General features: G+C 29.8%; 1 protein-coding gene across 3 annotated transcripts; it reads right to left on the reverse strand.

The window, feature by feature from the left end:
- Nucleotides 1-99: 99 nt before the first annotated feature.
- Nucleotides 100-27,825, reverse strand: Oatp26f (Organic anion transporting polypeptide 26F). Of its 3 annotated transcripts, XM_072902709.1 has the most exons (13): nucleotides 27,582-27,824; nucleotides 23,180-23,232; nucleotides 12,105-12,324; nucleotides 11,028-11,196; nucleotides 9,369-9,507; nucleotides 8,835-9,012; nucleotides 8,637-8,739; nucleotides 3,639-3,760; nucleotides 3,239-3,502; nucleotides 2,548-2,749; nucleotides 2,299-2,449; nucleotides 1,811-2,193; nucleotides 100-858 (listed from the first exon to the last, which is right to left on the reverse strand). In XM_072902709.1, exons 2-13 carry the CDS (start codon nucleotides 23,222-23,224, stop codon nucleotides 678-680), a joined length of 2,157 nt encoding a protein of 718 aa, XP_072758810.1. In that variant the 5' UTR covers nucleotides 23,225-23,232; nucleotides 27,582-27,824; the 3' UTR covers nucleotides 100-677. The 3 variants fall into 3 exon arrangements, with proteins under 3 accessions (XP_072758810.1, XP_072758808.1, XP_072758811.1); XM_072902707.1 differs by lacking the exon at nucleotides 23,180-23,232 and having other exon boundaries at nucleotides 27,582-27,825; XM_072902710.1 differs by lacking the exons at nucleotides 23,180-23,232; nucleotides 27,582-27,824 and adding an exon at nucleotides 12,766-15,021.
- Nucleotides 27,826-27,960: the final 135 nt, after the last annotated feature.

A 27,960-nucleotide genomic window follows, 5' to 3' on the forward strand; every position in this document is an offset into this window, starting at 1 on the left:
AAATCGATGATGTAAGATAACCATTAAAACATTGATAAATTGGCAGAAATGTCTAAGATATGTGAATTGTGTTTTTCTTTTTGGATACAGAGGACTATCAATATTGATCATTATAGAAAACATTGGGCTAACTAATTTTTAATTAGCAATTTTCGTAAACGTTAGGATTATAAAAATTTACATAAAACTCGGAAGCTTTCTGTTTTTCTTTTAGAGCTGCTTAAATTGGTCTGTGCTCTTATGAGCAGCACGGCGGTTTGATTATTATAAAGAAAAAAAGATGTAAATTTGGTAGGCTTTTGTAGGATCTTTAACATGATAATCGGGATCCAGTTTTAATATCTTTTCATTGACTTTCAAACCTTAAGTATAGGGTTATAAAAAATTTATTATATTTCTAACGCGTAAGAAAGAATTTCCATACTTCCATTTTTTTGCACGCGTTCTAAACTAACATGTAAGCATTTATCTCATCTTAATATTTGCTTATGCATTTGTGATGACACTTGTGCACTGGAATCATCCCTTGTATCTCAGAGTTTGTCTTACTACAAAAAGATATGGATGAATCATTTGTTTATTCATATAATAAATTGTAATTATTTCTACCGTTTCTATAAAGTAGTAGCTCTAAAGAGAATAATTTTTAAGAAACGAAGTAACCCGAATTTATGCTATTATGTTGTTGGTACTCTTTGAACTTCTTGAGACGTATCGCTCAGTGTTAAAGTAGCAGTAGTTTGTTGCCGCGAATTCTGATCGATGTGTCCATTTCCTGGTGGAATATACGTCCACCATGCTAAGAAAAAGAAAAGAAGCGAAGCTGCTTTTCCAATAAATGCTAGGGCAAGCATATATCTGGAAACAAAGAGAAAATATATATATATATATATATATATATATATATATATATATATATATACAGGGTGTCCCATTTTAATGCCTCCAGTGAAATATCTCGAAAAATATGGAAAATTCGAAAAAATGTTTCAGACAAAAGTTGTATGGTTTCTAGGGAGACATAAGATGATGCCATTAGTTTGACCTTGAAGAGTCACACGAAGGTCACGTGAAGGTCATTTTGAATTTCTTAAATGGAACACCCTATATATTTGTGCATATTCTTGTAGCTTATCTCGAGAGCTTTCCAAAACACTATGATAAAATGTTTTTCCATTAAACACTTTTCGAGTTATAAGGCTTCAAAATTGCAATATTTTGACATTATATACAAGATATCTCGTAAAATATTCATTTTTCGATTATCTTACCCTAATACTTTTATGCACAGAATTTGACAAGACAAATCAATTGGCGTAATTAAAACACATAATTATGTTAAAGTAAAAATGTGTAACTGCTAATTGCAAATTCAAATTTTTTCTTAAAGATAACTATGTATTTTCTTTACACCAATTGATTCGTCTCATTATTCTGTGCATAAAAATATTAGAGTAAGATAATCGAGAAATGAATATTTTACGAGAGAGATATCTTGTATTTTATGTCAAAATACTGCAACATTGAAGCCTTATAACTCGAAAAGTGTTTAATGAAAAAACATTTTATCATAGTGTTTTGGAAAGCTCTCGAAGTCAGCTACAAAAATATGTAACAAAAAATAGGGGGTGCCATTTAAAAAAATTGAGATGACCTTCACGTGACCTTCAAATGACTCTTCAAGATCAGACGAATGGTACCATCTTATGGCCCCCTCGAAAACCATACAACTTTTGCCTGAAACATTTTTCTCTCCCAGGCTTGATTTTCAAGATATTCGACTGGAGGAATGATCGTGTAATTTGCTTACCTGCTCATATAATAATTATCATATACGAGACATGCTCCTCTACCATCGCACGTTTCATTCCATAAGATGCAAGTATCATCTATAAGAGCGCCAAATACCATCGGTGCTGGTATTGTTCCCAAAATCCGCACCTTGATCCATTGTATGCCTAAAGCAAACGATCTCTGATCGTCCCGCACGACTCGCAATGTAGAAGAGAGTGCTGGCATTGTACATAAAAAGGTCATGAACATATTGCAAAATGCCAAAACGATAAACAGCCATAGGTACGAGCACGTGCTTGCACAAGTGGTGTTGATGGCTTGGTAATGAACAATGTCGCCACTATCTTCGGTTGTTAAATTCATTGCTGGTGAACGTATGCAACTACAATCCGTGTATATCTACAGAAAAATAAACGTTATAAAGTTAGTGTTTTAATGGAAAAGTAAGATGCTATGTATGTGTGTATGTATAATTTACACAGAAAGATAAAATCAAATACTAACTTTAACATCGTTTATTGATGTTTCTCGATAACATCCAGCATAGCAGGGTGAATAATATGTGATTCCATCAACGCCGCATATAGGATCGAATTGTAATCTGGAACATCCGCAGCCATTGTTGCAGATGTTCTCCAAAGATAATGAAATTTTTCTGTAATAAGATATTACAATTCGAGTAATATAACAAAGCGCAATCAAATGGACTACAATTCCGATAACGATTCACAATAATCTATCAATTGTACAAACCTCGTGATATTTTGATAAGGAACAGTTAATCCGGCAAAATTTATGTTTGGACAGTTTAGAGCAAAGCATAATGTAAAAGCGATGCAGGCAGCCGTGGCCAACAGACAAAATTTCAAAATGCCAGAACAGGACAAATTGAAACGTTTTATTAAATAACCACCGAGAAAAGTACCGCCCCCTCCTGCCGGTACGGTTACTAATCCTAAGAAAGATGAGAGAAAGAAACGTCGTTTTATTATATGAGTAGCAGTGTTTAACATTTATTTCTTGTTTGATAACTACCAAAAATTAATACGTCCAATTAACGCGTTATCTTCCTTGATATTATGTGTGTTACGTATCTTCAAAATTTTGTAAAAATTTTTCCACAAGTCACTAAATATATACACGCAGATGTGAGATTGTATTTATGCTGTGTGAATTATTGATTTAATATAATAGTAGAAGAAAATTTTAATATAATATAATAAGATATATATTTATAATTATATAATAATTAAAATTTTAATTTAATATAATATAATGTAATATAATATAATACATATGATTACCTATATACTATATGCATATACATATTAATCTTATTAATATATGCAATCTGTCTCTGACAGTCTGACAATCTGTCTCTGCTAACCTTTTTTCTATTATCTAATTTGATCAATTTAATATTAGTTTAATATGTATTATTTACCCATTAACAATGCAGCCGAACTAGCATTGACACTGAATTGATTTTCGATTAATTTCGGCAGGAAAGCAGCAAATCCGGCAATCAATAATCCTTCACTAGCACCTGCCAAATTCAGCATAAAAAATGCTGGATTTCCGAGCAATTCGGTCAGAGCACGTGGCAGTTCTCGTATTTTGGAAAATACTTTTCCCGTTTCCGTAGTGGGAGGTCTGGTCGATTTCTCGTGCGCCTCTGACACTCTATCTTTAGCTAACTCCTCTGATCCTATTCAAATCATTCATTTCTTTTAATAAAATTCAATTATATATTAAAATTACATTTTTTAACCGAATTTTATTTTCAAATTAATTTCATCATTATTTTATATCTAAAAGAACATAGGAGAACATGGTAATCATACCTGGTAAAGCTGCTGGAAATGCCAAAACAGGTACCGCGATGATAAAGCAAATAACAGCTGCAGCCAAAAAACCAATCCACCACGCACCAATCCAGACATTACTATCAGGAGTTAGTCCTATTCTAAAATTTAACAAGGATGCAATAGATTTAGCAAAATATTGGAAAATCTTGGAAATAAGTTTAAAATCCGTCCTTTTTTTATATTTTTTATGTATGGTACATGTTTTATTGTATATTATATATATATATATATATATGCGTGAATCCAAATATGGATTTTCTCATTTTTGAGTCATCTTATAAAAATAATATATACATATATAATGCAACAACGAAATTAGGCTACAGATTATTTCCTTCGATTTTTATCTTACAATTATGCAATAGTATAAATGAGTCAATCCAAACAAAAATATTTGACCAATTTTTCTAACTGAAAAAGAAAAATAATCTACAGAAAAAAATCTACAAAAGGAAAAAAAAAACATCCAAAGCATTATGTTGTGGATTTATTATTTACATATTATAATATAATTTATTTTCGTCTGACAATAACTTAATTTTAATTTTGTGCAGTTACGCACAAAAATTTTAGGCCAACTTGTTAAATCACTTTTTCTACTAATTGCCAATGGCAGATATACTGCAAATTTTTTTTACATGACTCTTTGGTAGCACAATCATCCAAATCGAATAAAATTCTGTCAATTATGCTAAAGCTCAACGAGTAACAACAGATCCGAACAAATTTGCAATGCATAATTATCGCTCGATCATAGTGGAAAAATAGTAAAAGAAAAATATTTTTTCTTATATAGAAGAAAGAGAGAGTATTTTATTTTTGCTAAACAAGCATAAATCAATTTAAGCTTTTTTTTTACAATATAAAAGATTTTACGATAAAATAGAAAGTTCACAAAATTATATTATTTACATAAATATTAATATAAATAACATATAATAAACGATTGGGAGTATTTTTGAGTATTTTATGAACATTAACAAATTCTTACAAATGTATCTTTTAATCGTAAAATGTATATTCAAAAATATTTATGTAGGGTGTCCCATTTTAATTCCTCCAGTCGAATATCTCGAAAACCAAGGCTGGGAGAGAAAAATGTTTCAGGCAAAAGTTGTATGGTTTCGAGGGGGCCATAAGATGGTACCATTGGTCTGACCTTGAAGAGTCATTTGAAGGTCACGTAAAGGTAACCTCAATTTTTTTAAATGGCACCCCCTATATTTTGTTACATATTCTTGTAGCTGATTTCGAGAGCTTTCCAAAACACTATAATAAAATGTCTTTTTATTAAACACTTTTCGAGTTATAAGGCTTCAATGTTGCAATATTTTGACATAAAATACAAGATATCTATCTCGTAAAATATTCATTTCTTGATTATCTTACCCTAATACTTTTATGCACAGAATAATGAGACGAATCAATTGGTGTAAAGAAAACATATAGTTATCTTTGAGAAAAAAATCTGAATTTGCAACTAGCAGCTACAAATTTTTACTTTAACATAATTATGTGTCTTAATTACGCCAATTGATTTGTCTCGTTATTCTGTGCATAAAAGTATTAGGGTAAGATAATTGAAAAATGAATATTTTACGAGATATCTTGTATTTTATGTCAAAATATTGCAATTTTGAAGCCTTATAACTCGAAAAGTGTTTAATGAAAAAACATTTTATCATAGTGTTTTGGAAAGCTCTCGAGATAAGCTACAAGAATATGCAAAAATATATAGGGTGTTCCACTTAAGAAATTCAAAATGACCTTCACGTAACCTTCATGTGACTCTTCAAGGTCAAACTAATGGCCTCATTTTATGTCCCTCTAAAAACCATACAACTTTTGTCTGAAACATTTTTTCGAATTTTCTATATTTTTCGAGATATTTCACTGGAGGCATTAAAATGGGACACCCTGTATATTATTTATGTTGTTTTCCTAATAAATATATAGTTTATGTTGTAATAAATATATGTATAGAGAAAAAAAGGAAATATACAAAATTGGGAATTTGCAGATATCTCATGCAGATCTACATATTGTGCATCTGGAAAAAAATCGATACCCGATCCGAAAAGCTGATACAATTTGTGTAACGCTCGATTTCTTTGCTAGAGAAGCGACACGCGGACACAGTTAGAATGAAATTTATCGTAGAAAGAAACTCGAAATTGAGAAAGCGGAAAACTGGGAAAAAATATACGTAGAGGAGTCGTTCACCTCCTCGCCAGCTTGGGGCTATAACTGCATCTGTCGCTGCTTCTCCGGCAAAACTTTTCATTTACCTGCGAAATTAAACGCGGCACATGTATAACGACTTTCACGAGCAACAGTAGGAGGGCAATGCCCTACGCGAATAATTTCGCCTTGTTTTTGCGTCCTTTTTCTCAAAAATCGCATCTTGTAAAAGAGAAAGGATGATTGCAAAAATATAGTAAAAATACCGTTTTACTTATACCTATGCATATATCGCGATTTATTATCATCTGTCATTACATTCTTTTATTCTTTCATTTTTTTTTTCATTTTTTATTTATTTTGTTTATTCTACGTAACGCATAAAATTTTTCAATAAATTCCAAAACACTAATTTAACCTGGAAAATAAATAAACGATAATCTTTTTTTTTCCTTTCTTTTGGCAACATCTACTCGTACACTCGGAGAAACGATAAACATTTTTAAAATCATCTTGGAAAAATCGAAATTTGAAAACTTGATTTGCTGGCGGATTCTTCGCAGGTGTATATTATAAAAAAAATCATCGCTTTTTAGTAACGATTAATTTGATTCTGGCGTAATACAGTGACTCAACAGTCGATAAGGGGTAGTATGAGATAGGGTAGTATGAGGATGGGTAAAAGGGGAGAGTCCGTGGAGAGACGCGTAGACAAATGGAACTTGATTGTATTCTAAGTACCGAGGGATGAACCGACAGTTTTGAGGAGTAACATCGGCGTCATCGTCAAATATTGCTTCATCGCTTGACATTTTCTCTATAGAATATATTATATATCAGTGAAGTTACACGCGCTATTAATATCGGCCCATTACACGCTCTAATGATCTTGCGGAACATTTTTAACGACATGGGTTACACAAAGCACTCTGCGTTTTTCACATATTTCTTATAATTTTTTTCTAAATATCATATTCAATTATAACAATATAATTAAAGCCAGAGAGTTACATCGTTCGATAATTATTTTGGAAATCAACTAATCGGATTGGGGCAATTGATTACTAATTTTTATTATTTCACTCGCATTATTTAAGAATGTTTAGCACCTACAATCGGAGCAAAAAGTAGTCGAAATTGACGAATATATACTTTTCTCATATATCTTAATATATGATTAGTATAAAGATTGCATAAAATCTTATTATTTATTCATAGCTAGAGTGTAGAAATGTATTTTCAAACTTCTGTTGCTTTTTTTCAGAGAATTTTCGTGTTTCTTAAATTATAATGAGAAACTTTTATCATTAACGGTACCTCGACTTCAACATTACAGCACAAAATTTGAATTACAAAAATAAAAGAATTTACTCGTACAGAGTAATTTAAAATGTCAGAATAAAAATTATAATAGTGAATAATGATAAAATATAGAAGATTTTTAACTATTTCTTTGATAAATTTAATAATTTGTCATTTCTCCGAGAAGAAAGAAATGTCGCAACATGGTAATTTTTCATAAGTTGATCAAATTGCAAATTGACATATGAGGCCCAGTCGCTTCTCGCTTACACGTTTGTATATAGAGGCTTCTTCAGATGAAAAGATAAGTTATTTAAAAATGTCAAAAGAAGGCTCAGCTGAATGTTATGTTGCCACGTTTTCACAATAAATAATATGTCATCTCGGATAATAGGACGAAATTGAGAAAATTATATTCAATATCTTTTGAACTAGTCGGTACTTGACCAAAATTATGTGATCAAATATTTCCTCTATATTTAAACTATATTTTTGCAAATTTTGAATAAATTCCTATTATTATTTCTATCTATTTTAATCTCTTAAATCAACATGATCACAGATTTTTTTATAAGATAGAAAATCTGTAATCGTATCAATTTAAGGGCTAAAAAGGACAGAAATAATTATATTTATACTTATTTATATAAATGATTATATTTATAATTATATTAGTACTTTTACTTATAATTAGATTCACAAAATAATTATATTTATAATAATGTCGACGGGTAAATTCATTGAAAATTAAAATCCTTATAACTTTTGATTGCTTCAGTGAATCAACTCTAGGTTTTTTTACAAGTCTCTGAACATGTATCAGAACAATCTGTGCAAATTTTATTAAATTCCTATATTTTTCCTTTATTTTAAAAATAGGTACTAAACATCCTTAATCGGTGTTTTACTTTTGGAGTATTTGTTCCCATCTATATCAAAGCTTCTACAAATAACCATTATATACGATATGTACGAATCATCGAATTCTAGTTGCAAAAATGACGAATATGCGCATTTGCATACCATCAGATCAGTGAGTTATTCTGTCGAAGCTGCCCATCGACACACGTATAATCATGTCCGTACATACGGTCATATATGTAGTATACACGTGTGTGCCGTCAGACAGATTGGCGCAAACAGCCAATAAATCCTCGCTAGAATTTAATAAAGTTGCCCGCTGACGCGCGACTAAACGTGTGTTCTCGCGTGTGTTAGCGGGGAAAAAAGTGGAAAATACGTTTATAGCGTGATCATGAGAAGAGACGAATTCCAATGGCACATTGTTACACGTTTAGCCTGTCTTTGTTCAACAGTCCTTTACAAATATATGTATTATAGAATATTCATTTCCCCTTTGCTTATGTCATATAATTTTCTCTCTCAAGTGTTGAAATATAAATATGATTTATTTTTAAAAAGATAACAATGTCGTATACACATATAAATACATATATGTTTTTCCATATAAAAATGTTTAAATATACTTACGTGGTGGAATCGACCGTAAGAAAGTCTGTGTAAATTTTCAATAGTTCACCACCGATAACGTAACCCAATGCAGGTCCTATTATGGCCATAGTATAATAAATACCTAACAATATATTTTATATGCATGTTAAAATTGATCAATTAAAAGAATAGAAATTAAAAAATTGTAATATATACATACGTTAGATCACGTCTTACCTAAATACACCGAGGACATTTTCTTTGAAACATTTTCGTCTAAATATGTCACCCCAAGTGTATAAAAAGGTGCCGCACCGGCACCATGTAACAGCTGAGCTACCAGAAATATGGTTAAGTACACGTCACTGTAAGGCTCTAGCTCCGCTTGAACGGTAGATCGATCCGTGCAGGATATCTGAGTGGCCGAAATAATGATAAATCTGGCGTCGTCGGTTCACTAGGCAAACTACATGAATAGAAGTAGAAGTCGAGAAAAGCACGAAATTACAAACAAGTTTCCATCAGTCACGCACGCTTTAATTATGCATTGTGTTTATTATCGTATAATGAAAATTTAGTTTGAAATTTAATGAGACTTTAATATGTCCATATTGCGTCTATATATAATATATATATGTTTATTATCAAAGAGTATTAATCTCTTCTTGATTGTATGAAATTTATCACGCTATGATAATTAAACTGGATATGTAAATAATTTGGATACGTGCTGTAATGAGAGATTTATATTATAATGCTCAAGTCGCTTACCGAGTGGCTCGACGTATTAGTGCTACTTTGGCATACGTTTTCTGTTTGTTGACCCCCTCTGTATGGTCCGGCAAGATAATGCGGAGATGCAAACAGCAAGCTTCCAATACCTAGGACTAGAACCCCTAGGCCGATATACCTACGATATACCTACATTTCAGAACACACATCTGCTACAAAGTGAATAAATTAAAAAAAAATTTCTATTACAATTTTTTGTATTACTACCTTTAAGAGATAAATACTACCCTTAAAGTTGAATCGTATAAAAGTGAAAGAAATCGCGTTGCAATGTACATAAATAAAAAATATTAAAAAAAGATATTAAAACCAATAATAACATCTTTTAAATCATACATATTTTATATCTATTTTTTAATATAATTAAAAATGCTACAATTTATTTTTAATTAAATTTTATTTAAAAAATTGACTTGGCTTGTCATCAAAAGCCCAATTCATTGTCTATAATATATCACGATTTGAATCCTGAGAAATCCGAAAATTTTTTCTGTAATTTTTTTTTCAAATTATATTATATGTATATATATGTATATATATATATATATATACATATATATATTTTAAAGTATATGAGAAATCACTTAGCTGATATGACTTATATTATTTTTTACAAATGCGTCTCACGAAAATTTCTTACATAAAAAATTTCCACTTTACAACAAATATGCAACGAATAGTTTTTAATGAAATTTATAAAAATTAAATTTAAATGAATGATTTTTCTAAATAAATAAAAAATAGTGTATTTTTCTTATAAACTTTCAATAATTTGATAATTTATTGCACTATTTTCTATATTTTTTTTATATTTTTATATGGGTATACTGATTTTGGGAATCAATTTCTCAGAACTTAATTTTTAAACCGATTTAAAAGAGAAAACATCAAAACAATATTATTAAAATTGTGACATTACAATATCTTTTAAAGTTTTTTCTTTGATAAATATTTATAGATATAAAACTTTATTCTTAGAAATTTTAGCTTGACCAAAAACAAAAATATATATATATTATATATATTTATATATATATTATATATATTTTTGTTTTTGGTCAAGCTAAAATTTCTAAGAATAAAGTTTTATATCTATAAATATTTATCAAAGAAAAAACTTTAAAAGATATTGTAATGTCACAATTTTAATAATATTGTTTTGATGTTTTCTCTTTTAAATCGGTTTAAAAATTAAGTTCTGAGAAATTGATGTATATCTATTAATGTATATATATATATATATTATTAATGAAATTAATGTATATATATATATATATATATATATATATATATATATATATATATATACATTATATGTATCTTTCCTTTATTATTATTTCCCAAAAAGTGTATTATTTTTTAAAATTAAACAGAATAATTTTATAAACAGTCAATCTTCAGCCACTGCATCTATTGCCGAGTTTAAAATCTTTATACAACTACCGATTATCGATTATACGAGCGAAAGTCGGAGGCGTCATTGTGACAAAAAATCAGAATGAAGATTAACGTCGACAATATCGGGCAGACTGACATTAAGATTAATATTTATGAGAATCATCATACAGAAGCGAGATATCGATATTAATATTAATGCATAAGACAATGGGTCATGGCAACGCATACACGTGTACGTACCTCGGTTTCGATGCTTTCGCACGGCCACCGAGATAGCTAACTGGTACGAGAAGAAGGAAGCTAGCGATATCATATCCACCTGCTATCAACCCGGACTCCGATGATTTTAATCCAAATCTTTTTTCTATTGTCGTTATGACAACATTTACAAATCCATTCACGACCATTCCTGAAATAAAACAAATATATAAAACATATTATTATAATGGACAAATGAATGACTCAGTTACAACGTATGCAGGTTCAACTTTACAATATTCTCGACTATTCAAAATCAATTATCTTAAATTAAAGAATGTTTATATATATATATATATATATATATATATATATATATATATATATATACTTGTCTACGATTGCTGAAAATCTTGTTAGTTATATATTCATGGACATAATCAGGCTTTCATTGAGAAAGAAGGAGGCCTAAAATTTATCAAATACATAATAGAAAATTCTTATCATTTCATATAATTTATTGTCACTCAAGAATTAATACTTACTGAGCAAGCGTCCCCTCCTATCCCACTCTGGCTACGCCCATGTATATACCGTTACTATATAACGACATTTTAAACTTATTGCATATAATATTACCGTGTATGTATTATATATACGTGTAATAAATAATAGAAATTTGATACTATTATTATAATGAACATGTTGTCTTTTTAAATATTTGTTACATTAAAAATACTCAATAAACACAATTCTTTTAGAACGCATTTAATAAACGTATTTTAAGCTCAAAAAAGAACCATGATGAAAACACCTACCTTAGTGAAATTTTTAACACATAATATTACATATTTTAGCGATAATATTTTTTTACAAAAAAATTTTATAAAAAAATAATGTTAATAATAATAATAATAATAATTCCCTAAGTTGGAAAATTATCTGTAGTTATATGTCGCTAAACGATTGATAGACTTATTAATTACACGCTAATCGTATTATAACAACAAAAACAAAAGGGCAAATGAAAGAATATAGACGAATATTATTGACGAGTTCTTTTAGTGAGATCCATACTAAGCAAATTTGTAAAAAGTCATCATATTATAATATATATACCTTGCATAGCCCCGGCCCAACATAACCAGAAAAGTGCCCATTTTGCGGTGCGAAATTTTTGCAAATAAATTGGTCTGAACCAGTACCAACCGCACTTGAGATTGTCCGTGGTCCTATCTGTCTCCTTCAGAATTTCTGGCTTTATTTCCACTTTTCTCGGGCCATCTCCAAACTGTTCCGGAAAACTAGAGAGGCTCTCATGCATGTCCGGAACTCCAGACTGTAAATTACATCAATAAGGAGATTTATTTTTATTTTTATTTTTATTCATATAAATAATTTTGCATACGGTTTCATTGGTAATGTGCATCAACATTTTCTTCAAGAACTTTAGAAACTGACGTAGAATATGAATGGTGATAAAGTGGCAAAATGGTAACACTGAATTCGCACAATCAGTGCGCGCGAAATGACATGATTGACTCTAACATAATGTAGAAGAAAAGAAAATATGTTAAGCAATCTCTATGACTTATGATCTCGACTCGTCTGCACGTATTTTACTCTACATATTGGTTATAAGCATTAGCTTGAAATATTGTTTGTATTTTGTTAATTTTTCAGTTAATTAACAACAAGTATGGAAAATATAACAATTGCATGGTGTGCGTGTGTGTGTGTGTGTGTATGTGTGTGTATAAGATACACAAGTAGTACTCACGCTGAATGTAAATTTATCCCTCATAATTATTGACAATTTATGTCCAATATGTATGTATATAACGTATATACCACCAATATATGTACGTGATTAAAATCTATATATTTCACTTAACTTTCACTAATCACTTTTTAAACTTTTAGTGATAAATCGAGTTTATAGATAGAAAAATTTAATAAATATTATATATTTATTAGTGTGCGTAGTAAAAATAATTCATTAATATATCTAATTTAATTGTTGTTAAACGTAAATTATACAATATTTACATTTAATCGATCAAGGATTATGATTTTTGTAAAAAGATATGACGCGAATATAAAGAACACGTCTTTTGGCACATAATACAAGCTTAAGTTTATCATTCGTTGGAGACAAATGGAAGAGGCAAATGCGATATTTCTACCGCGTTATCTCGGACTTTTCAAAGCTATAAGAAAGAGAGATGTTTTGCATTTTTTCACACACACGATTATTGTCCGCAAAGCGTCCTTATTTCCATTTTCTATCTTGTGCATTTTATATTCTGCATTTTGAAACTTTAATTTTTTCGATCAATAAGAACTCACTAATAAATAATCCATCATTAAGTTATAATATATTATATCACGAGGATTATGCTCATCTCATTAATTTCGTTAATTTCGATGCAATGTAAGAATTGAAAGTGGCGCGACTCTCTCATTGTATTATCCTTGTACGTATCACTCACGCTGCATCTTATTGTTGCAATATGCAGTTTTCCGCTAATCTCTTCTCGATCTTCACCAATCCTGATTACAATTCAAGTTGTACAATCGTATTGTACAAATTTGTTAGAAAAATAATTGGCTTCATTCAAGAGAGATTCAGAAATGTTAATAACTCATACGACAAATTAATTCTACATGCACATTACATTGGCAATATTCATCTTTACATTAGTTCATTTGCAGTTGAATCGAATCGCAATCGAGTCGACGCGAACATTACGGACCGTGGCAACCGGGAGCGTATGTCGCACGCGACTGAAGTCCGCACCCGCGCTTCAAGCTCACGTTCGCGCTCCTACAGTTTTCCCCGTGAGTTTAAACGAGGTATGTACACCACTACCACTGATATCATCACCGACGCTCTTATACACTATAGATATTGTAGACTTACCCTTTCTCCTTCCATTCCTCATTCCCTCCCTCGATCTCTCTCTCTTTCTCTCTCTCTCTCTCTCTCTCTTTCTCTCACATCATATACACACACACATTCTGCTCCCCTCTCTTTCTATCATTATTTCCCATCTAGACTCTAGACTCTTCTTCGACTCGCTATAAACCCCATCCCTACTAAGCTGTTGCTTCACTGTTAAGACGAACGAGCCACCCGATTCCACCCGTCATTTAAATGCGATCAAGTTTATTAGCTTTTGCAAGAATTTATGCACCTCACGTAATAATGTAAAGTTTCTTACACCGTCTAATAAACGTTTGATATATATTGTACATTCGCAAAATCGACTTTACGATATTTCAGTCGTTATAGTTATCGGGCAATCGTTACCAACTTTCCTCACCGCTTTTTAACGAAAAATGACACTTTTTATCGCATGTTTGTTATTAAGGATGTTTAGTACCTATTTTTAAAAATATAGGAATTTAATAAAATTTGCACAGATTGTTCTGATACATGTTCAGAGACTTGTAAAAAAACCTGCAGTTGAGTCACTAAAGCAATCAAAAGTTATAAGGATTTTAATTTGCAATAAATTCACCCGTCGATATTATTATAAATATAATTATTTTGTGCATCTAATTATAAGCAAAAGTATTAATATAATTATTTATATAAATAAGTATAACTATAATTATTTCTGTTCTTTTTAGCCCTTGAATTGATACGATGACAGATTTTCTATCTTATAAAAAAACCTGTGATCGTGTTGATTTAAGAGCTAAAATAGATAGAAATAATAATAGGAATTTATTCAAAATTTGCAAAAGTATAGTTTAAATATAGAGGAAATATTTGATTACATAATTTTGGTCAAGTACCCACTAGTTCAAAAGATATTGAATATAATTTTCTCAATTTCGTTTTATTATCCGAGATGACATATTATTTATTGTGAAAACGTGGCAACATAGCATTCCGCTGAGCTTTCTTTTGACATTTTAAATAACTTATCTTTTCATCTGAAGGAGCCTCTATATACAAACGTGTAAGCGAGAAGCGACTAGGCCTCATATGTCAATTTGCAATTTGATCAACTTATGAAAAATTACCATGTTGCGACATTTCTTTCTTCTCGGAGAAATGACAAATTATTAAATTTATCAAAGAAATAGTTAAAAATCTTCTATATTTTGTCATTATTCACTATTATAATTTTTATTCTGACATTTTAAATTACTCTGTACGAGTAAATTCTTTTATTTTTATAATTCAAATTTTATGCTGTAATGTTGAAATCGAGGTACCGTCAATGATAAAAGTTTCTCATTATAATTTAAGAAACACGAAAATTCTCCGAAAAAAGCAACAGAAGTTAAAAAATACATTTCTACACTCTAGCTATGAATAAATAATAAGATTTTATGCAATCTTTATAATAATCATATATTAAGATATATGAGAAAAGTATATATTCGTCAATTTCGACTACTTTTTGATCCAATTGTAGGTGCTAAACATCCTTAATAATTACATATGAATATTAATTATTCCAATGATAAATAAAACATAAAATTAACGCGATGTATATACTTTACGCGTTCGCTTACTCGACTTAAACGGTTAATTTGTAGAGTATTGTAACATTATTAAATATAGAATTAGTTAAAATTATTTTTTTTTATCTCACGTATGTTATTTAAATTTTTATAAATTTAGTAAGAGAGAGAGAGAGAGAGAGAGAGAGAGAGAGAGAGAGAGAGAGAGAGAGAGAAAGAGAGAATAGTTGGAGGGAGGAAATAATAAGCTTTATGAAATTGATAATTATATTAAATTCAGTTAAAGTATTTCTGTATTCATATACGAAAGACAATATAGATGAAAATAATAAACGTATCTCAGGTTTTATGTCATTGAAAAAGTTTTAAATTATTTAAAATTGTATCTACCACAGTTATTTGATGACTGTAAGATAATGTGAAAACGACCAATGAGAGAAGAAAACAAGAAAAGAGACATAACAGATAAGCTCGCGGTGAAATATTACACAAATCGAAATAGATGACGAAATGGAATGATACATAAATAATAAAAGTATTGTATATATACATGGAGGAAACGGTGTAATTCATCAGGCAATAAATCTGTGAGTGAAATGAAAAAGAATTCAACGACATATTGACAAGCGAAGTTTCATTATTTTCGTGGAAATGTCAAAATTTCTAAAATGCGTGGAAGATGGAAATTGGAAGACAAGCGAATAGGTCAGGTCAGGTCAAATATATCAAACACATCGTGGACATGCCTGAATTTATGATGATAATAACACCGGCACGTAGAGGCAAGAAGATCAGAAATAAATCACTGATAGTATCATTTTTTAAAGAGACCGGCACAAAATACAGATCGTCGAGCGACGCATCGTGCATCTTCATGCACCCCTACACTCGCATATAACATTGATAAACTTTTATATTCTACTATATTTTGTGATTGGTAAGGCAAAAAACAATTATGGAATATAATTGAGAAAACAATACGTATACAACACATATACAACACTTGGCAAAATTATGCACAGATACAATTAAATATCGTGTTTATTTTCTCTTTGCGGACAATTTTCGTGATTATTATTATATATATATATATATATATATATATATATATATATATATATGCGTATGTGTGTGTGTATATGCGTGTGTATGTACATATATGTGTGTATGTACTGAGTGGCGCATTACAATGTAAATAGCCAAAAGTAAATCAGAATCGCGCACGTTGTACGAAAAAGGGGAGCAAGAGAGGAATAAATACTTTTTTGAGGACCATAGAGAGCTAGTGTGCGGCTTGCATACGTTTTATGAGCCACGCGACCGCTTCGACATTTTCGTGGATTTAATAAAGATTCATGGCTTCCGCTTGCAGAGAACGACTGCCGTGTACGGGCAATGGGCTCGCTCGACGAAAAGACGAGCGAACGGACGTCGTCTCTTACGCGATCGTTTTATCCCATAGGCGTCGAATTTTTTTTCTTTTTCTTTAAAAAACCCACGTATTTTGCGTCGAACGTTTTACTTCTATTTTTTGTTATTTAAATAATCTTACACGTGAAATTTCAGAACTTCTTAACAACAATGCCAATTTTTCAATTTTTATCTTTAAAAGATTATCCAGTGACAAACGTTGCGATTTTTGTTGAACAAAATAAATGTTAAAATAAATTTGCGTGCAGCTCTCGATTTGTATAGAATACGTATATCGCGCGGCGCCAATGACAGTAGACAAACAACGGCTCGTGTCGATGCTCGAGGGCGTAGGCGAGCTCAGGCGAATTATATGGAGGGAGACTGAGAGGAAGCTTTTAATAATTTTTATTTATTTAAAAAAAAATACACGAAGCTATTTTTATTGCAACAAATAAATATAAATCCAATTTAAGGATGTTTAGTACCTATTTTTAAAAATATAGGAATTTAATAAAATTTGCACAGATTGTTCTGATACATGTTCAGAGACTTATAAAAAAACCTAGAGTTGATTCACTAAAGCAATCAAAAGTTATAAGGATTTTAATTTTCAATGAATTTACCCGTCGATATTAATATAAATATAATTATTTTGTGAATCTAATTATAGGTAAAAGTATTAATATAATTGTAAATATAATTATTTATATAAATAAGTATAAATATATTTATTTCTGTCCTTTTTAGCCCCTAAATTGGTACGATTACAGATTTTCTATCTTATAAAAAACCTGTGATCGTGTTGATTTAAGAGCTAAAATAGATAGAAATAATAATATAAATTTATTCAAAATTTGCAAAAGTATAGTTTAAATATAGAGGAAATATTTGATCACATAATTTTGGTCAAGTACCGACTAGTTCAAAAGATATTGAATATAATTTTCTCAATTTCGTTCTATTATCCGAGATGACATATTATTTATTGTGAAAACGTGGCAACATAGCATTCAGCTGAGCCTTCTTTTGACATTTTTAAATAACCTATCTTTTCATCTGAAGAAGCCTCTATATACAAACGTGTAAGCGAGAAGCGACTAGGCCTCATATGTCAATTTGCAATTTGATCAATTTATGAAAAATTACCATGTTGCGACATTTCTTTCTTCTCGGAGAAATGACAAATTATTAAATTTATCAAAGAAATAGTTAAAAATCTTCTATATTTTGTCATTATTCACTATTATAATTTTTATTCTGACATTTTAAATTACTCTGTACGAGTAAATTCTTTTATTTTTATAATTCAAATTTTGTGCTGTAATGTTGAAGTCGAGGTACCGTTAATGATAAAAGTTTCTCATTATAATTTAAGAAACACGAAAATTCTCTGAAATAAAGCAACAGAAGTTTGAAAATACATTTCTACACTCTAGCTATGAATAAATAATAAGATTTTATGCAATCTTTATACTAATCATATATTAAGATATATGAGAAAAGTGTATATTCGTCAATTTCGACTACTTTTTGCTCCGATTGTATAGGTGCTAAACATCCTCAACTAACCTTAAATTCAAATATATATACATATATATATATATATATATATATATATACGTTATACGTATACATTATATATATTGCGCGTGTGAAAATCTTTCGTTGTGATCCTTAATACGCACGTTGTGCTCTGTTAATCCCTCTATATCAATTCGAGTCACGACACATGGCCTATACATCGACTGAAAAAATCCAGGAATGATTTATCTAAACATTACACATCTCTCTCTCTCTCTCTCTCTCTCTCTTTCTCTCTCGTCCTTTTTCATCGTTCATATAATAATAACTGACATATTAGTCACGATTATAATCGATTCCTTTATTGATCAAATAAAAACTCTTTATATTTTTATATGTAGTATGTAAAATATTTTCTATTCATCTAATATATAGTTATCTGCCTATCGAGAAAAGCAACAAACATAGCATTACTCGCATATAATAAAATATATATTTTTGTAGCGTCCCTTTTCAGTCATTTCTCGTTCAAAGTAAAAACGAGAATGTCGAAAGAGCTTTGTAGAGAGCTGTCTCTTTATCACATACAAATGCGATATATTCGCATATTCTTTTACGCCGACACGTTTTCCCAAGTTTTATGAGAATTTCTCAACGGTAAGAGTCAATAGAGAAGCTATTTACAACATAAAAATAACGCAGTGTGCCATTCTGTTTTTATATTTTTTTTAACTAGAAACTCAAATAAGATGCATAAACAAACTACCCATACGAAAACATTTCATTTTGATTGTCGATTTATGTACTATTCAATTAGATAGGTAAATACATAAGTAAATGTATAACATTTTTGCAACAATAAGCTATTATAATGCAATAATAAATCTATAATAATAAATAATGTAATTATATATAACGCGGTTATATATGGTTTGCATTTTTGAAGAGCACGAGAGATAGAAAGTTAGTGAAAAAACCCATTCAACTGATTGTGAAATATTAACTTTAGTCAAGTAGCGTTTACAGTGCTCGTGACTATGTTCCTAACAACTATATTCAGGAATAATACGATTTACAGATGTACGCAGAATGAATATGCCTCACAACAGCTTGTTAATGCAAATTAAATGGCACTCAGCCGACAAACATTCATTTCGTGAAGTAGATGCCAATTATTTGTTCGTTCGTTTTCTGCTCTCGTCCTTATCTAGTTTTTGACGCGCAATATTGCTACGCGAATATCTCTTTTTCGTATGGCTTCGAATAATTAAGAAACAATGTCACAAAGTGATTTTGATTCTGTTTCTTTTCTCTTCTAAAATTTTTATGTTATATATTATAATAAAAATCTAACGACATTTTTGTAACGCATCAAAATCCAATACTACATATTTTTAAAATAATTATACAGGCTGTCCCATTTTAATTCCTCCAGTGAAATATCTCGAAAAATATGGAAAATTCGAAAAAATGTTTCAGACAAAAGTTGTATGGTTTCTAAGGGGACATAAGATGGTTGCATCAGTTTGAGCTTGAAGAGTCACATGAAGGTCACGTGAAGGTCATTTTGAATTTCTTAAATGGAACACCCTATATATTTTTGCATATTCTTGTAGATTATCTTGAGAGCTTTCCAAAACATTATGATAAAATGTTTTTTCATTAAACACTTTTCGAGTTATAAGGCTTCAAAATTGCAATATTTTGACATAAAATACAAGATATCTCGTAAAATATTCATTTTTCAATTATCTTACCCTAATACTTTTATGCGCAGAATAACGAGACAAATCAATTAGCGTAATTAAGACACATAATTATGTTAAAGTAAAAATTTGTAACTGCTAATTGCAAATTCAGATTTTTTCTAAAAGATAACTATGTATTTTCTTTACACCAATTGATTCGTCTCATTATTCTGTGCATAAAAGTATTAGGGTAAGATAATCGAGAAATGAATATTTTACGAGAGATATCTTGTATTTTATGTCAAAATATTGCAACTTTGAAGCCTTATAACTCGAAAAGTGTTTAATGAAAAAACATTTTATCATAGTGTTTTGGAAAGCTCTCAAAGTCAGCTACAAGAATATGTAACAAAAAATTGGGCGTGCCATTTAAAAAAATTGAAGTGACCTTCACGTGACCTTCAAATGACTCTTCAAGATCAGACGAATGGTACCATCTTATGGCCCCCTCGAAACCATACAACTTTTGCCTGAAACATTTTTCTCTCTCAGGCTTGGTTTTCGAGATATTCGATTGGAGGGAATTAAAATGGGACACCCTGTATATAATAATTATTACGTTTGAATACATATCGTACACAATTATTACTTTTTGTCATTAATGGAATAATTATAAATAATTATTATATTATGTAATTATGTTTTTGCATGCTAGTACTTGTAACGAATTATGATACAATACTTTGATGTCGCAGCATAAAGTAAGTATGAAATGCAATTTTTCGATTAATAAACATACATTTACTATATATAAATAATAAATTCGCTATTTCGCAAAAATCATTAAAACAATAAAAAAAAGCAATTCAATAAAATTATATCATAACAATGCCGTCCCCCCCCTCTCTCTCTCTCTCTCTCTCTCTTCCTCTCTCTATCTTTCTCTCTTCTTCTCTCCTTTTTCACAATTCTTTGAACCTTCAAGTACAGCCTATTAATTGAGACAATGCTGAAGAGTACGCTGCGATTTCCGCTCCGCGGCCTCCTTTTTCCACCATTATTTTTTTCTTCGATATCTTCGTCATAGCACGCGACGCTACTTCTCATAATTGCGGCGCATTCATGCTCGGTTGGCTTTTCTTGGTTTTTTTAAGCAAGCACAAAAGTGTGTCGCTCGTTCGAACAATATTCCAAAAATAGGCATTATCAATAAGAACGAAAAGTAAAATCAAGTTTTTGTTTCAACTTGTTCTATTCGAGAGCTTTCAACTCTCGAATTAAAAAAGAACCAAGATAAGATACACTCTGCTATAGTATAGTATATTTTATTTAATCGTTACTTTCTTCAACTATCTCACCAACATATGTTTTATTTTAAAAAATGTTATCCAAAAATATGTTTTGTATATAAAAAAAAAAATCTATCCTATGTTTATTTTTAAAATTAACCATTCAATCAGACGAGTCCGGAGGCATTAATCGCAAAAACCGGAACCAACGAAATTATTGTAGCTATCTCAAAGCCAATCAATCCATGAAAAACGCCTATGGAAATAGTACCATGCATACAAATATAGGTTTAACAGAGATAGTTTTGTTCCTGCAAAAATATATGCTCAATACTCAACAATTTATTAAAGAAAAATGAAAATGATTAATTTACATATTACAAAATTTTTAACAAACGCAATGTTAAAATTGATGTGAAAATCGTCAAAATCGCTGCTAAGGATTTAGAGCTCTTTCAATCTCTTAAGTGCTTCTGTAAAAAGGATAAAAATACGATAATTATAAATTATAATTTATATCATATATCGCGGATATTTATTGTAGCGAAGAGAAACGCTACAATATCTCGAATCTGCCAGCAGCTTTGCCTTATATATATACGTATACTTATGCAAATTTTCAAAGTATGTACGCCGATGCAAATTTTCGCGAACGCAAGCATCGCCGGGACAAGTAAAATGCGTTGGGTTATACGATAGTTGTTTATTCTTTCGAAAATATCATTCAAAAAGATAGGGTTGTAAACTCTTGGCTTATCGTCCATGAGATTAAAATGAAGTTTAAGCAAAAAAAATAGAGTTTTTCAAGACCGAAAATAATGATGATGTATTTTCTAATTTAATATTGATTTACAAATAATTTACAAAGTTTTATCCTTCAAGATGCAAATTTTTATCGTTTTAACAAATTTGCGTAACGTAGATCAAATTCCAAATATTTATGAGATTACCCTCTTTTTACAAAAAATAAAACTCAGATTAGATATTTTAAAGTATACTGTATTGTATTGACTTAAAATAGTGTTATTAATAAAGATTAATAAAAAAGGGTGTCTTTGATTTTGATACATGTGTATGTTGTAAAAGTTACAACTTTGAGTAACGTTCAGCATTTTAATTATCACTCGTTATTTATTAAAAAATTTTAAATAACGATAATTAAATTAAGATAAATTTGCAGTAAAAATATTCAATATTGACCAGAGTTTATATTAAAATTATTAATACTTATATTATATACACACATTTAAAAAACACATAGACTTTTATCCATAAAATTTATATATTCAAAAATCTCAAAAATTGAAAGTGAAAACTGGATATAAGTAAAAAAAGAAATTCTGCGATATTGAATGCAACTTTTTATTGTGTATTTTTTATATCTTGATTTATGTGACCTTTACTTATTATTAACATTTTAAGAAACAAAGACTAAAAACTTTTACAAGTTATTCAGGGTTATGACTTTGACAATATTTGTCAAATGGTTATTGGGGCTGCATCTATTTTTGTCAATTATTAACCATCACTATATATTTTTTATTACTTCATAGTATTGAAAAAAACTCATTCATTTTTCAATATAAAGCAAGTTTGATAGACTATAATTTTATTATTACTATAAAATTCGAAATCTTTTTCAGCTTTATTTTTTGATCATAGTCTGTCTCCTTTAAATTTTAAAACATAAAAACATCATTATACAATATATCACATTGATACATATGTGTGTATGTATGTATCCAGACTGAAAATTTATATGCATTGATCGTATAATTATTATTTAATATTTTTAACTTACCATTGGTTCGATGTCATCATAGCCTAGATTATTTATTCCAGTCATGTTGTAATCTGTACAATATAATAATTATATAAATTACTAATGTATTGTTGTAAATTTGTATAACATATATTATACTAATATGTTATATAATATATCTATGTATTATAATTTGTAGGATAATTGATATATAAATAAATAAATATAAATAAAATAGATTGTATTTTTTAATAATGACTCATCAAGTGACATTATTTATTATTTATCATTGAAAATATTCACGGCGAACAATATTATAATTGATATATGTCTAGTGCTATGATATAGGTACATACATCTATTTATATGAAATATAAAGGATCTATTTCTCACACATTACAATTTATTACGTTATACTCATATCATAATTTATAATATAATAAAAGTTTTATTTTTATTAATTAAGAATTGATCTTTTTTTAGCAAAAACTTCTAAAAAGACGTTTATTATTTTGTGTGTGCATTTTGACTTGATTAAATTATTTCCATTATTTATTGTGAAGTAACCGTGTGGAAGAGAGAGAGAGAGAGAGAGAGAGAGAGAGAGAGAGAGAGAGAGAGAGAGAGAGAGAGAGAGAGAGAGAGAGAGAGAGAGAGAGAGAGAGAGAGAGAGAGAGAGAGAGAGAGAGAGAGAGAGAGAGAGAGAGAGAGAGAGAGAGAGAGAGAGAGAGAGAGAGAGAGAGAGAGAGAGAGAGAGAGAGAGAGAGAGAGAGAGAGAGAGAGAGAGAGAGAGAGAGAGAGAGAGAGAGAGAGAGAGAGAGAGAGAGAGAGAGAGAGAGAGAGAGAGAGAGAGAGAGAGAGAGAGAGAGAGAGAGAGAGAGAGAGAGAGAGAGAGAGAGAGAGAGAGAGAGAGAGAGAGAGAGAGAGAGAGAGAGAGAGAGAGAGAGAGAGAGAGAGAGAGAGAGAGAGAGAGAGAGAGAGAGAGAGAGAGAGAGAGAGAGAGAGAGAGAGAGAGAGAGAGAGAGAGAGAGAGAGAGAGAGAGAGAGAGAGAGAGAGAGAGAGAGAGAGAGAGAGAGAGAGAGAGAGAGAGAGAGAGAGAGAGAGAGAGAGAGAGAGAGAGAGAGAGAGAGAGAGAGAGAGAGAGAGAGAGAGAGAGAGAGAGAGAGAGAGAGAGAGAGAGAGAGAGAGAGAGAGAGAGAGAGAGAGAGAGAGAGAGAGAGAGAGAGAGAGAGAGAGAGAGAGAGAGAGAGAGAGAGGTTTTGTCCCTGTTCCTATATCCTGTATAAACTTTTTAATTCAACGTAATCCAATTTCAAATTAGATTGGAATCTTAAGTAAAAAATAAGATTCATCTTTATTATGAAAATTTCATAATGATTTATTATAAGAAATGTTTTAATGATAAGTATTTATTGATTCTTTTTTGTTCTAAATAAATTTCCAACATGTGTGTTTATATGTATGTACGTACACGCGTGCATATATACATATGTACAGTTTCAAAGATATTCAATTATACAATTTAAAATAAGATATCTTGTTTGTGTATTTAATTTACAAACAAAAATAAGAGAAAATATCAATCATGCATTTATGAATATCATTGTTAAATCTTATTGTTAGTAACACAGTCGTTGATAGACGCGAATAAACCGTAATAGCGTTCAGAACAGTCAAAGTAATAAGATAATAGACATCACAGTTAAATTATTATGCACCCTGCGTGAAATGTATGTTTAAACTTATCTTTATATAAATCAAATTTAAAGTTTATATAATAGGTCAACCGTTGTTATGTCCAATTCTATTATATATATTTTCAAAGATTTAAGTGTATTATATATATATATATATATATATATATATATATATATATATGTATAAACGTAACTCACAATTTAATAGATCAAACATATTTGCATAAGCGCTAGCTTATCTTGTCAGTCGAATCGACCTTGTGATAAGAATCACGCTTTTCTTAGTTCAAATATATGTATGTATGTACATACATACATACATAATGCTTTGTCATGATTGACACGAGCTAACTATAAGTGGAAAAACACAAGAAAATTACGAATGCATAATTGATTGAATGTTAATAGATCAAATCCGAGAAACATTCAGATTATCTGAACGTCTTTAAAATTAATAAAATTTTCTTATTATTAAAAACATTCCCATTTTTGCAATTTGTCACTGATTATATCTTTGTAATTAACATTTTGTTCATTTCGGTTTTATTCTTTTATAATTTCGTTTCAGATGAAATTGTACAGAAATTACAAAATTTTTATAGAATCTTTCATCCTATATTCACGAAACCAAATTACGATGAGACCATATCGCATCATTATTAAGATGCAATATTATTTTTTATAACACTACTATTACGCGTAATTATTAGATATTTAGATTTTAAGGATGTTTAGCACCTACAATCGCAGCAAAAAGTAGTCGAAATTGACGAATATACTTTTCTCATATATCTTAATATACGATTATTATAAAGATTGCATAATATCTTATTATTTATTCATAGCTAGAGTGTAGAAATGTATTTTCAAACTTCTGTTGCTTTTTTTCGGAGAATTTTCGTGTTTCTAAAATTATAACGAGAAACTTTTATCATTAACGGTACCTCGATTTCAACATTACAGCACAAAATTTGAATTGTAAAAATAAAAGAATTTTCTCGTACAGAGTAATTTAAAATGTCAGAATAAAAATTATAATAGTGAATAATGACAAAATATAGAAGATTTTTAACTATTTCTTTGATAATTTTAATAATTTGTCATTTCTCCGAGAAGAAAGAAATGTGGCAATATGGTAATTTTTCATAAGTTGGTCAAATTGCAAATTGACATATGAGGCCTAGTCGCTTCTCGCTTACACGTTTGTATATAGAGGCTTCTTCAGATGAAAAGATAGGTTATTTAAAATGTCAAAAAAGGCTCAGCTGAATACTATGTTGCCACGTTTTTACAATAAATAATATGTCATCTCGGATAATAGGACGAAATTGAGAAAATTATATTCAATATCTTTTGAACTAGTCGGTACTTGACCAAAATTATGTGATCAAATATTTCCTCTATATTTCAATTATACTTTTGCAAATTTTGAATAATTTATATTACTATTTCTATCTATTTTAGCTCTTAAATCAACACGATCACAGATTTTTTATAAGATAGAAAATCTGTAATCGTATCAATTTAAGGGCTAAAAAGGACAGAAATAATTATATTTATACTTATTTATATAAATAATTATATTAATACTTTTACTTATAATTAGATCTACAAAATAATTATATTTATAATAATATCGACGGGTAAATTCATTGCAAATTAAAATCCTTATAACTTTTGATTGCTTCAGTGAATCAACTCCAGATTTTTTTACAAGTCTCTGAACATGTATCAGAACAATCTATGCAAATTTTATTAAATTTTTATATTTTTAAAAATAGGTACTAAACATCCTTAAGATGCGCCTTGATTCAGTGGGATCGAAGGAAGCGTCGTTTGTGTAGTGCTTTTCACAATGTTTTTGAATGAACGAAAAAACTGGAACAAAATACTACAACGTATATCTGCAATTTTTTTTTAAACTTAAGGCTATCACGCACAAATTGCATAAGCTGCATATGATGGCATGGCATCGAAAACACAAGATTGTATGTATAGACCAATGAGCATCAAGCATGTGATTTTGTGTGTGTGACAGCTTTTATACTTGAAGAAAAAGTCGTACGGAATTCGCGTGTTTTATTGCAAATATTTAATGATACATGTACCTTTTCATCTGTTATAATGATGTTACCAGTAAGAGATCTTTATTAAAATTTTATCTCTTTCCCTCGCTTTCTCTTTCTCTTTCTTTTTCAAATATTTATAAAAATAATATACATGCGACACGAAAGATATCGATGCAAAAAGAGTCATTGAAAAATTGCCGCAAGTTGCATGCCATGTGCCGCAACGGTTCCGAGTCGGTGATGCTAATTATATGACTCTCCATGGATACTGGCGCTTCCGTTAATTAATTTGCATCTGTCTGTCTCTTTCGCCATGTAATTAATTAATATAACTGTAGGCTTACGAAGAAAAGGACGATGAGAGAAATGATTATATAGCTATATATAATCATGGAGTAGAATACGGCAACGCGGTCGCTCTTCTCTTTCTTCTCTTTCCGATATTCAACACAATACGTTTGCAAGAATTTAAAATTATTATAATTATATAATACAATATCTAACATTGCTGTAAATTTGTTATAAACAATTATATATCAACACTTAGTAACTTAGTTTGCACATGTTTTTAATATATAACGTTAAATTAATATATAACATTAAGAATTAAGATGTATTGATGATACTGATCGATATATTATTTACTATTATATATAAAATCTTATATTACTTACGTATTTAAAAATATCCAGAGATGAATCTCGATACTGATGCATTAAAAATAAAATCTTGTAATCCATATTGATACGATATAATACATTATGATTATGTTAAAGATTCTGTCATAACACAGACGATATGCCCATTACGATAAGTCTCTATTTTTAACAATCAAAAAACTGACAGTCATTGTATTTTCTTTACAAACAGTTATGCGAGTGAGATCACGAGTTCGAAACGACTTCCTTAGACTCTCGCTGACTAACTGAACATTATACCAGTCTCAAGTCGGTGACTTGAGTTCAAAGAGTGGGGCTTACTCTGTGTGTATATTACACACTTTCATTTGTACAGCTATATACATTTCCAATATACATATTTCTCACACGTGAC

The sequence above is a fragment of the Anoplolepis gracilipes genome, chromosome 11, assembly GCF_047496725.1.
Source record: "Anoplolepis gracilipes chromosome 11, ASM4749672v1, whole genome shotgun sequence".
In the NCBI taxonomy this organism is placed as follows: Eukaryota; Metazoa; Arthropoda; class Insecta; order Hymenoptera; family Formicidae; genus Anoplolepis; species Anoplolepis gracilipes.

Excerpts from the sequence above, each read along its gene's own strand:
- Oatp26f (XM_072902707.1), bottom strand. The coding sequence starts at position 27,647 with ATGGATTACAAGATTTTATTTTTAATGCATCAGTATCGAGATTCATCT. Across the intron at positions 2,450-2,547 it reads CCTTATCAAAATATCACGAG|AAAAATTTCATTATCTTTGG; the intron begins GTTTGTACAATT and ends ATCTTATTACAG. Across the intron at positions 2,194-2,298 it reads CATCAATAAACGATGTTAAA|ATATACACGGATTGTAGTTG; the intron begins GTTAGTATTTGA and ends ATTTTTCTGTAG.